At 37.2% G+C, this 12,966-nt stretch overlaps 1 protein-coding gene across 4 annotated transcripts in view; it reads right to left on the bottom strand.

Moving 5' to 3' along the window:
* LOC309795553 (uncharacterized protein) overlaps window positions 1-12,966 on the bottom strand; it is a 61,090-nt gene that overhangs the window by 19,180 nt on the left and 28,944 nt on the right. For 2 of the 4 annotated variants that reach the window (XM_082607998.1, XM_082607999.1), the window contains exons 3-6: window positions 4,273-4,345; window positions 1,574-1,748; window positions 937-1,063; window positions 538-636 (exon numbers count right to left, since the gene is read on the bottom strand). In XM_082607998.1, coding sequence (XP_082464124.1) covers window positions 538-636; window positions 937-1,063; window positions 1,574-1,654 — 307 coding nt within the window. In that variant the 5' untranslated portion in view covers window positions 1,655-1,748; window positions 4,273-4,345. The remainder of the gene's footprint in view (window positions 1-537; window positions 637-936; window positions 1,064-1,573; window positions 1,749-4,272; window positions 4,346-12,966) is intronic. The other 2 variants (XM_082608000.1, XM_082608001.1) reach the window with 2 other exon arrangements.

The following is a 12,966-nucleotide window of genomic DNA, read 5'->3' as shown; positions in this document are numbered from 1 at the left end:
CCCCCTTCAGTGGAAGCATGGAGTCCTAACCACTGGACCACCAGGGAATTCCTGCTTATCTTTTTTTTAATCTCTTCAGTACCTAGCAGAGTACCTCACACACATTAGAAAATCGGTAAATGAATGACTCAATGAGTGTATGAGCTACTGTATCTTAAAAACCCTAAAGGAAATAAGTCTTTGGTAATGTAGAAAAAAAATATTTCAGGACACAGTGATGCTTTTTAAAGACTAAATACAAAAGAGGATGAGAAGCTGATAAGGAAGTAGATCCAAATTTGGAAAGAAAGGACTATTATTAGAGAATGTGGAGGAGGGCACCAGCTGTTTAGAATTGGGACAGAAGTACACGAGGAGAAGAGCAGGTGGAGTGTGTTAAGTAAGGGGAAAAGGTAAGATCATTTGAAAGGTCACGCTGAAAAGGCTTACTTTTGCACAACAGGCCTAAAGTTTTTAAGGGGAGCTTCCCAGATTTCATCTCAAAGGTGCAGTCTCTCCACTGACCAATTGGGTCATTACCTGCCATGCCTCACTTACCTGGCCACTGGTCTCTTGTTAGTTCTCTGTCAACCAACCAGGGTTCCTTCCCTTGCTCCAAGAAGGAGATCACATCTGGCTTAGAAATAGAATGTCCTGCTTACAAAAGAAGTAATGAGATAAGTTTATGATGAGAATGTCCCAGAATTCAAATCCAGTCCCTTCATTATTAAGAAAGAGTCAAAGAAAGATACATCAGATTTATGAAACATAACAGAGGACTTGAAACTTCCCTCATAACTCAATGCAGCTTCCTCTTTCTAACTCTACAGTATTAAAATTATTCCTCTGGAAACAAGCTGTAGAAATCCAAATGGTTACTTGAAAGGTAGGTGAGTATAACACCAGAAGAAGTAGACCTTCTCAAGGCAGAATCTGAATTATTATGGACATCCTTACCCATTGAAACCAGGTTGCTGTAATTCTCCAACATCACCTCTCTGTATAAATCTCTCTGATCATCATTCAGGTACTCCCACTCCTCCTGAGAGAAGTCTATGGACACATCACTGAACATCACTGACTCCTGGAACAACAACCATGTTAAATTGTTAAAAATTAGATTGGATTAATAAACATAAGTGTTTTTGTGACGGAAAGAGAGAAGAAAAAAATAAAGCTGGAAGAGGGAATTCCCCGGTGGCACAGTGGTTAAGAATCTGCCTGCCAATGCAGGGGACACAGGTTCGAGCCCTGGTCCGGGAAGATCCCACATGCTGCGGAGCAACAAAGCCAGTGCGCCACAACTACTGAGCCTGGGCCCTAGAGCCTGCAAGCCACAATTACTGAGCCCACGTGCCACAACTACTGAAGCCCACGTGCCTAGAGCCTGTGCTCTGCAACAAGAGAAACCACCACAGTGAGAAGCCCGGGCACCGCAAGGAAGAGTAGCCCCCGCTCACCGCAACTAGAGAAAGCCCGTGCGCAGCAATGAAGACCCAACACAGCCAAAAATAAATAAATAAATAAATAAATTTATAAAAATAAATAAATTAATTAAAATAAAGCTAGAAGAAGTGAAAACCAGCAAGCATACAGACTGGGGCTGAATGTCTGGGATGCATCTGGAGGACTGTAAACAAATAAGCAGGACTGAATCACTGGGCTTCCACGTCATCTGTTTCCTCCAAGGAAATTGCCTGTGTATAGTGGGACACTTCCATTATCCAAGTAAGTCTGGGAAGGTACAAAATCCAGCCAAGACGAGTTTCCTAATTAAAAGAAATAGTATACAAAAACAACTAGCAAATGCTTGTCATATAATATGTTATGAATACATGTGACTATCTTTTCCAAAATAGCTATAAGTAAACTTTCAGAATAAGGGATAAAAAGAAGACATTAAAAGCAAGTTGGACAAAAGTCATCAAGAATCAGAGAGGCAGGGCTTCCCTGGTGGCGCAGTGGTTAAGAATCCTCCTGCCAAGGCAGGGGACACGGGTTCGAGCTCTGGGCCAGGAAGATCCCACATGCTGCAGAGCAACTAAGCTTGTGAGCCACAACTACTGAGCCCATGTGCCACAACTACTGATGCTTGCGCACCTAGATCCCGTGCTCCGCAACAGAGAAGCCACGGCAATGAGAAGCCCCCGCACCGCAATGAAGAGTAGCCCCTGCTCGCTGCAACTAGAGAAAGCCTGCGCGCAGCAACGAAGACCCAACACAGCCAAAAAAATTAATTAATTAAAAATAAATTTTTAAAAAAGAACCAGAGAGGCAATGGGGTTCTTAAGGAAACCACTAAAAACAAGAAATGATAAGAACAATTCAGTATGCTGATGAAGAAAAGAAATTCTGATCTAGAAATCTATAACCAAATTTTCATTCTGTTGTAACAATTGAAAAAAGGAATTCCTAGACATGGAACGACTCAGCACAATTTCTTAGGAAACTACCAGAGGCTGTGCTCCACCAAAATCAGAGAGTAAACTAGAAAAGAGGAAGACATGGGATTCAAGAAATAAGTGAATTAACATGTGAGAACAGTGAAGGAAAATCCCGGGGCGGGTGGGTGGAAGGAAGCCTTTGGGAAACAGACCTAGAGAGCAACTAGATGGGAGCAGGGTGAAAAAGGGAATAGGGATGCATGTCTCCATGTTCAAAAGGAATTGATGTGTTTGACCAGATGGAAAACGTACTGATTGGCATGTGGCAGTGATTCTGGAGATTTTGGATATAAATACATGGACAACTAAGCAAATGGGGGGAAGAAAGCAGTTAACCCCAGGAAAGATGAAAGGTTGTAACAGAAAAAAGCTATGAGCTGGCTCAGCAGTGAGTGATATTTGCAGTCCTAAGAATGTGTACACTATTGATTTAACCAAAAATTGTGATATAATAACAGAATCAGAGGAAATGAAGGGTGCAATATGTAAGTATAATGTCCTTTCCACTCTGCAGTAAGTCAGGAGATGATGAGTAAAACTGATTATCAATATTCAAGAGCTGAGGGCAGCTACCTTTTGGGAGTGGAACTGGTAGTGGAGCCAAATTGAAATAGCACTACTTTACTTCTGAACATGTATAATATGACTTTAAAAAATATTTTAAATTTGCATATAATTCAAGACTGATTCATTCTAATGTCACGTGACTGTATAATAAGTTATTCCTTGTTAAATTCTTTCCATAAGCATATTTTCTTCACTGAATAATATTCTATAATATGGACATAAATGACAACTTCTTTGCTTTCAGACGTTGAGGCTGAAGGTGATCTTTAAAGACCTTCCCAACGTTGGCCCAATCTCACCTAAAACTGCCCATTGCTCAACTGTAAATTTCCATTGTTCCTGAACTACAGGAATTTGGCAGAACGTGATCCAGTTTCACACAATGGCATTACTGATGTCTATCATGGATGATCTCGTGGGGTGTCGGAGCTTTGTACCAACCACCAGTCATACCTTCAAACCTGAAAGTCTCACACATAGGAGATCTTTCTGTGTGTTAAGAATGAAATCAAACAAAACCATTCCACATACTTTCTTACTGGAAAACCTAGGTCTGTGGAGATGATCAGGGCTTTTCCCTATGAGGTGCCCCTAATTACCCATCTTCATCCTATCAAATCACTGTCCAAAGCAAATTAGATTAACAAATGGAAAACACATTTCTGTTCTACCAAGATTTCTGACACAACTCTGATAGAAGATGCTGAAGGACTTACTAAATGGATTTGTAAACACTGTTTAAAAGAAGAAGGGGGGACTGTGGAGGGCACTGGGTTGTTTAGGAGGAAATAGGGGTCAGGTTCCTCAAGGGGGACCATGTTAACCAGTGAAAAAAAACTTTCTTCCAAACCTGGTCTCAGTCAGACTGTTTTTACATTATGTAATTAACAATTTGTGGGAACAAATAAAGATACTTGATGAACTTCATAAGCAATTTTCTAATGGATTTTAATCTTGTTATCTAACCCCTCAGCCCTCTAACAGTTATCTGTAATTTAAGAGTATAAGGATCTTTAACCAGACATTCCTTCCTTTTTTCCAACAATGATTATCTAACCACTTATTTTTTCTATAAATATTTCCACCAAGAGAGAAATTTTTGAATTGGCTTATTAGAGACCTTTTCTTTAGAGCAAGAGTAAGAGAACTTTGGCATTGCTTATAACTAAACTGTCTGAAAATTGTTTTTTTAAAACACCTAAAAGCTCATGATGAGGAAAGCAAATATTTACACGTATTGGGTAAAAATGACTCTATTTGAGCAAAAGAAACAGCATCTCACCTGAGCCATGGCTTTGATATTTGCAGAAAAGGACCAGTCTTCCTCTGGGTTCCTCTTCTGGAAAAAGGCAGAGCTGGAGGAGACGAAAAGAAGCTATATAAGATCCCACTTGCCTCATAGCTCCCAGAATGATCATTTCCCCTCTGTTCACTCCACAAAAACAGTTGAGGGGTATCAGTGAGAAGAATGGGCAAATCTCTCATTATCACCTACTCCAGAAACCTCAAGCTTTGACTAGAGTCAGATAGATCTGGACAACTTGACATGGTTTAGAGAACATAGCTTGTATATATACACATATACACACAAAAATGTACTTTTTAGAAGTACAAATTATAGCATATTATACACACTGTTACTATTTTTACTTAATATATCTTGCACCAGATCCCAACTAGTACATTCAGAGGTACATAATTCTCTTAGCTACATTGGATTATACTAAATGGATACACTTTAATTTATTCAACCAATTTGCTGCCAATGATCATTTGGGTTGTTTCCAGTCTTTCACTATAACAAACAATGCTGTGATATATATTCTTGTACATATATCATTTTACCTGTATATAAATTCTGAATGATTAACTCCTAAAAGTTGATCATATGCATTTTAATTTGGATATACAATGGTCAAACCAATTTTCAATGACCTTGGATTGTACAATCAGGTCCCAAGTCCTGACCAAGAAACATCTGGTTGATAAACCAGATCCTCTAATCTTGCCTAGTTGAGAAGACTTTTGGGGTTAATGAGCCTTGACTTAAGAAAACTGAAATCTAGAAAAGCAAACAAAGTAATTTTACAGAATTTACAGTAATTTGGGGAAGATATTAAAATTAGCATAACAATATAAAGGAATTAACAACTACAGAAATAACATAGACATGGACTAAACCCACATCACTGATGCTTTAGAATAGCTTTTGACTATAAGTACAGTAATAAAATTCATAATAATTGTGTATATTCTGTGTGCTTCTATACTAATAGAAGTCTAAAACTGTTTAAGGGGAGTAACTGAATTTGTCATCGATGTTTAAATGTTTAAGAAAAATTGTGGTTTTTTGTTTATTGGATATAGGAATGTAATAAACTGAGCATTATAAAAGTGTAAAGGGCAGTGAGCATCCTCTATATATACCAAGCTCCTTGATCATCAAACAATTTATCAATAATTTCATGTAAAACTGACCACTCAGGAAGTAACACCATGGTATCATGTTATAAATTATTTAATGGCTACTTCTACCCCTAGTTACTCACTGCATTCCCCCACAGGTAAACACATTCCAGGAAATGAAAACCAAAGTAATCCACAAATGCCTCTTCCTTAAAACATGAAAGCATTCCTTTAAATAACTATTATTACTACTTACTAAGTTCTTAGTATTTTTATTTGTTTTTTTTGTTTTGTTTTATTTTGTTTTTGCGGCACGCGGGCCTCTCACTGCTGCGGCCTCTCCCGCTGTGGAGTACAGGCTCCAGACGTGAAGGCTCAGAGGCCATGGCTCACGGGCCCAGCCGCTCCGCGGCATGTGGGATCCTCCCAGACCAGGGCACGAACCCGTGTCCCCTGCATCGGCAGGCGGACTCTCAACCAGTGCGCCACCAGGGAAGTCCCAAAGTTCTTAGTATTTTTAAAAACCACATAGCCTCTTACATGCCAGGTATTGTGCTAAAAGAAGAAGGGGGGACTGTGGAGGGCACTGTTGATACTAAAGAATCAACAGTAATCCAGAAAGACTTGAAAAGAGTTCCTTCTGCTATACGCCTTACCTTTAAGTCCCCCTTTCTGGTCTCTCTTCCTGGCCTTTCCCTGATTTTAAAGGGACTTCCTCAAGTGCTGTACCTTCCAAGCAGAATGGGCAGGAAACATCTCACTTCAATAGCTCCATGCTATGTTTGTCATATTCCCAACCCTCTTCATCTTTGCCCCAGATGGTATCCTCCCAGGCTGAATTCTTGCATCTGGAGGATCTGCTCCTCCCTTTTAAAGCCAACAATCTCTGTGGCCAAGACCATCATATATTTGCAACGTGACCACACCTGGGGCATGGAGCACTGCCAAAAGATACCACTACACAGAAGAGAGTCTTACAATCTAATAAGTGATTTAAAATTTTTGAGAATTTTGCACTCTTCTAAATAACACACCTCTTTTAATTAAAAAAAATGTAATGTATTAAATATTTCCAGTAATACCGTGAAAATTTCCTGTATGCTAGGAACTGTAGTTATCTGTTAGTAATAGAGACCTGAAAAGCAGTTTAATTTTTCTTATATAATGAGAAGGCTAGAAGTAGGTAGTGGCTGGCTTTGGTCCCCATGGTTGCTTTAGACACAATATCTATCATACAATTATAGATTACTAGACATGCAAGGAGATAAAAACAGAAAACAGCAGCAGAACCAAAGACAATTTAGATACTGGAGTTGGCAAACAAATAATTTTAAATGGCTATAATTAAAATGTTAAAGGCAACCAAGGAAAAGATAGGCAAATGGATGATAAGACAAAGAAACTAAACAGAATTGAAATCCATAAAATTGTGGCAAATTAAGAAACAAAGAAGTCATTGCATGGTTTTGAGATCAGACAAGCAGAAGACAGGATCACTGAACTCAAAGACAAGCCAACAAAAAATATCCACATGAAGTGTGGGAGAAAAAAAATAACAGGAGTATAAAAGACACACGAGACACAGTTAAAAGATCTACCACAAACGTTAAGTGGAGTCTCAGAAGGAGAAGAGATTGAAGAGGAATTAATATTTGAATAGATGTATACACTGATGTGTATAAAACTGATGACTAATAAGAGCCCGCTGTATAAAATAAATAAATAAAATTAAAATTAAAAATTAAACAACAACAACAACAAAAAAGCCTATGGGGGAGACCGATCTGCAAAAAAATTTTTAATTAAAAAAATTTTTTTTAATTTGAATAGATTAATTGATTAAAAGTCTCAACAAGAGTTTCAAGAAGCTCAGCAAACCTGAAGAATAATATATAAGAAGGTAAACAAAACAAACACACAAAACAAAAGCAAAACCACAACCAAGCATATCAGAGTCAAACTGCTGAAAACCAAAGAGAAAGGAAAAAATTATTGATAGTACCCAGAGGAATGAAAGATCTATTACCAACAGCACTGATAAAAAAGAAAGGGATAACATGAACAAAATCAGGAATGAAAAAGGGAACATTGTTAAAGATAGCATTGACGTTAAAAAGATAATAAGAGAATACTAATAACTTTATGTTCTTAAGTTTGAAAGCTTAGATGAAATGGACAAATTTCTGGAAAAAATGCCAAAACTGACAAAACAAACAGAAACAACAGAATAGCTGAAAAGTTAAATTGATTCCATAATTTAAAATTTACCTATCAAGAAAATTTCAGGCTCAGATAGCTTCATCAGTGAATTCTTCCAAAGTTAAGGATTAACTGTAGTCTTACAATGTAGTGAAAAGAGAACATAAGGAATTCTTCCCAACTCATACGAGGCTAATGTAAGCCTGACACTAAAACTTAATGAAGACATTAGAAGAAAAGAAAATTATAGGCCAATATTTCTCATGAACACACATGCAGAAATTCTACAAAAAGTATTAGCAAATCTAACCCACTGGGGGAAAAATGTAATACATTATGGCTAAGTAGGGTTTATTTCAGGAATAAAAGGTTGGTTCAACTTTTGAAAATCAACATAACTTACCAGATTAATAATAAACAGTACCACATTTGATCCTTTCATAGACACAGAAAACACATTTAACTAAATTCAGCCCTCATTAACGTAAAAAAGTCTTAGCAAATGAGAAAGAGAACTCCCTCAACCTGATAAATAGCATCTACAATAGGTGTTTTTGTAGATGCTAAATACAAGGACAAATACAAAAAGCAATTGTACTTTTAGCAGCAATTGGAAATTTTTCAAAATTTAAATGCTGTTTACAATTTCAGCAGTAAATGTCAAATACCCAGGTATAAATCTACAAAAGATGTGCACTGAAAACCATAGCTAACTGATGAGAGAAATTAAAGACCTTAACAAATGTAGATATAAGCCATATTTAATAGTTGGAAGATATAATATTGATGTCAATTCTCCCCATATTAACAAATAGATACACAAATAAAATCCCAACAATGATTTTTCTTTTTGGTGAGAATTAACAAGTTGATTCTAACATCTACAGGAAATTGATTTCTTGAAAAAGAAAAAAAGTCAGAGGATTAATACTACAGATTTCAAGACAGTGGTACTGACAAAAGACAAAAAATAAAAAAGAATACAGTTCAGAAAGAGAGCCACATATATAATACCACCTGATTTATGATAAAAGCTCCTTGCAATTCAGATGGGTAAGGATGGTATGTTCAATAAAATAGTGGTGGAACAACTGGGTACTTGAATGGAAAAAGAATTAACCTTTATCCTTACCTCTCACCATATACAAAAATTAATTCAATATGGATCATAGTCTTAAATGTGAATGATAAATTTATAAAACTTCTAAAAGAAAGCATAGGAGTGTATCTTCAAGACCTTGGGAATAATCAAAGATTTCTTTTCAAGATATAAAAAAACCACTAACCTTAAAAGACAAAGGGTTAAAAAACTGCTAGAAAAATGGGGCAAGATATAAATAGGCAATCACAAAAAAAAGATTTTAAAATGTTCAAGCACATTCATAATTAAAGAAATTAGAAAACAACACCGAGATACTATGTTTCATGTATTAGATTGGTAAAAACAAAAGGCATGCATGAGGACACATTCTGCTCCTAGGCTGTGGGGAGAAAGAGGCACTCTTACACACTGCAAGTAGGAATGAAAACTGGTACAACAGCTCTCAAGGAGAATTTAGCAATACCTAACAAAACTGCATACACACCTACCTTTTGACCCAGCAATCCCACTTCTAGGACTCTACTCTGAAGATACATCTCCAGCAATACAAAAATACATATATACAAAGTATTCATTGCAACACTATTTCTAGTAGTAAAATATTGACCTAAATGCCCATAATAGGAGAGTGGTTGAATAAACTATGATTAAATCCACATACTGGAATATTATGTCGCTGTAAAAAAAGAATTATTAGTATCTCTTTGAATTGCAGTAGAATGATGTCCAGGATATGTCATTAAGTGAAAGAAGCAATGTTCAAAAGAGTACCTAGGGCCTCCCTGGTGGCGCAGTGGTTGAGAGTCCGCCTGCCGATGCAGGGGATACGGGTTCGTGCCCTGGTCTGGGAGGATCCCATATGCCGCGGAGCGGCTGGGCCCGTGAGCCATGGCCGCTGGGCCTGCGCGTCCGGAGCCTGTGCTCCGCGACGGGAGAGGCCACAACAGTGAGAGGCCCGCATACCGCAAAAAAAAAAAAAAAAAAAAAAAAAAAAAAAAAAAAAAAAAGAGTACCTAGAGGGCTTCCCTGGTGGCGCAGTGGTTGAGAGTCCGCCTGCCGAAGCAGGGGACACGGGTTAGCGCCCTGGTCCGGGAAGATCCCATATGCCGCAGAGTGGCTGGGCCCAGTGAGCCATGGCCGCTGAGCCTGCGCGTCCGGAGCCTGTGCTCCACAACGGGAGAGGCCACAACAGTGAGAGGCCCGCGTACCACACACACACAAAAAAGAGTACCTAGAATATGTTATCTTTAATGCAAAAAAAAGAGGTCATTCAAAAGAGTACCTGTATCTGCTCACTTGTGCAAAGGAAATACCAGGAGGATAAAAACAGAAACTAACCAGACTGATTATGTACAAGAAGTGGGCAGGAACCATGTTAATGTTTTCATACTCAAAATATTATGACATGTTACAATCAACCAGGATGTGAAGGAACCCAAAGTGTAACACACAAAGCTAAATGTAGGAAAAATGAGTAACAAAACTATACTGAAGAGGGTAGTGAAGAAAACTAAATTGAGTAACTTTGGAAACAGTTTTGACTATATAAGGTTAAGTTAAAGAACACAAATACTTTACTGTACTTAGTACATTTATTTTTTACACAAGGATGGGTTAGCAATTCTGCAACTACTTTATATACATTCTAGGATATGTGTAAAAAAATTATTGATACTAAGAAGCAGGTTTCTCACTGTTGGAGAAAAGAGTTACAAATAAGGAAATGGCCAAACCTCAAGGGAGACAATTCTCCATGAGTCTTGCATGTTTCTGCACATGTTGCCAGATCAGAGACTAAGTGCTATTATTCTGGATAATTTCTGCAAGATGTTTACATAATGAACAGCCTTGGAGGACAGAGATAGTCTCTCTCTAGAGCAAAAGCCAGGCATGCTTATTACCCATTATAAAAGATTCAGGTTCCCTGAATTCAAGGGAGCACATAAATACCTGTGTATTTTGTATCACCCTATGGATGCAAGTGAACAAGTGCAAGGAAAATACTGATACTTTGGCTACTGCTACCACAATGAGCAGCAAACTTTCATCTCTGACTCGTAATCTCATGTCTTCTACCAGCAGCCGTGAAGCTGCCCAAGCTAACTTTTAACTTATAAGTAGGGTAAAATCTCAGATATTTCACAGTTCTTGACAGAATCCCATGGTATTGAACTGGAATCGAAAGTACGAGTATGAACTGGTGGTTTTTAAATATATACAAATAAAGATAGATAGATAGATAGATAGATAGATAGATAGAGATGTGTGTATATACATTTGCTTATTTTCTAGCTCTGTCCGTTGCCAGGAACTAGAGGAATTACACCCAGGTAGAAATGAGCACACCAAGTGCCCAGAGCTTGGTTTATAAATCCACTCTCCAATAAAAGAAACCAGGGCTCCTTGGAGAAATTGCTGATTCCAGGGCTAGAGGGGGGGAAAATACAAGCCTGGAACATATTGGTGCCAGAAAGTAAGACAGTGCTCAAAAAAATAATGGCATGTTGAAAGGACACAGAAGTCAAACTGAAGGAGTTCCTAGTGGCCAAATCTGGGACAATTTGAGCAATAAAATATGTAACAATAATAGATTATGAACTCATAGAATAATATATATACATATATATGAGTTCATAAATAAATAATTGAACAAACATATGAGGAATAAGGGACAACTCTTCTTTACACTAGAATTTAAATTAATAAATGTAGAAGGAATGATGGAAAGGGAAAATCACCACTAGGCAAACATCACAGTAATAATTGTTACAGATAAGAATTATCAATGGATATTAAAATTGATGAGTGAAAGTATAATAAGAAACAGTATTTTTGCATAGTCCCAAAGCACCTCCCCACAAGATACTTATTAATTAAAAAGAGGAATACAGTAATTTTACAAAGGAGGAACCAGGCAGACACCACCTTTAACCAAGTGATCAAAGTTAACATTACCAGTAATGAGATATACTGATATAACTCCTGATATGACACATTGAGAAGAACACAACATCATTTCTGTGATCTTTTTGCCAAAAATGCATAGTCTAAATTTAGTCACGAGGAAACAGCAGACAAATCCAAATGAAAGACATTCTACAAAATAACTGGCCAGTGCTCCTCAAAAGTGTCAAGGTCATAAAAGATAAAAAGGACTAAAGAACTATGTCAGATGGGAAGAGACTAACAAAACAAGACAACTAAATCAATCTGGGAACTTAGATTGGATTCTGGAACAGAACAGGGCACTGATAAGACAATTAGCAAAATTTAAATAAGGTTTGTAAATTAGCAAACGTCTTGTATCAGGGTAAATTTCCTGGTTTTCATAATTGTACTGTGGACACCTGAATGAAGAGTATATTGGAATTCTTTGCATTATGTTTACAATATGAAAATAAAGTTTTTTTTAATGAAAAAAATTAAAAGGACAAGAGAACACTTTTAAAAATTGGATATTCAAATGGCCAATAAAGATATGAAAAGGTGCTGAACATCATTACACACCAGGGAAATGCACATTAAAACTGATGAAGTTCCACTACACATCCACCAGAATGGTTAAAAGATTGATAATTTCAAATAATGGAGATGATGTGGAACACCTGAAACGCTCATACATTACTGGATGGAATGTAAATTGGTACAGCAATGAGATATTGGTAGTATCCATTAAACATGCCTGCCCCCAAAAAACAAACAAAACAAAACAAAACAAAAAAATGCCTGCCCAATGATTTAGCAATTCCACTCCTAAATATTTACTCAAGAGAAGAGCATTTACGTGTTCACCAAAACCACAGTAGAATGTTCATAGCAGCAACACAATTCGTAATAGTCCCAAATTAGAAAATATCAAATGTCCCTGAACAGTGTAATCGATTAATAAATTGCAGTATACCCCGAAATGTAATGAGAACTAAGTACAAATTACACTCAACAACATAAGTAAATCTCATAGACATAATGTGGAACAAAAGAAGCCAGGCATAAAAGAACACATGCCATATAATTCCATTTATATATGCAATTCAAGAATGGGTAAAATTAATTAATGGTTATAGAATTCTGAATATTGATTCTGGGAGAGGAATAACTGGGAAGGGGCATGAAGGAACCTTCTGGGGTGCTGGCAAAGTTCTTTATGTTGATCCAGGAAACTGTTTTATCGCTGTATACTGAAGATTTGTGTACTTTACTGTATATATGCTATATGTCATAAAAATGTTTTAAAAAACTATCAGAACCATGTTTTGGTAGGGACATGGA

This window comes from Mesoplodon mirus (assembly GCF_964341445.2).
Source record: "Mesoplodon mirus genome assembly, chromosome: 19".
Taxonomy (NCBI): domain Eukaryota; kingdom Metazoa; phylum Chordata; class Mammalia; order Artiodactyla; family Ziphiidae; genus Mesoplodon; species Mesoplodon mirus.
The sequence above is the reverse complement of the archived record's forward strand: the minus strand, read 5'-3'. Positions and strand labels throughout refer to the sequence as shown.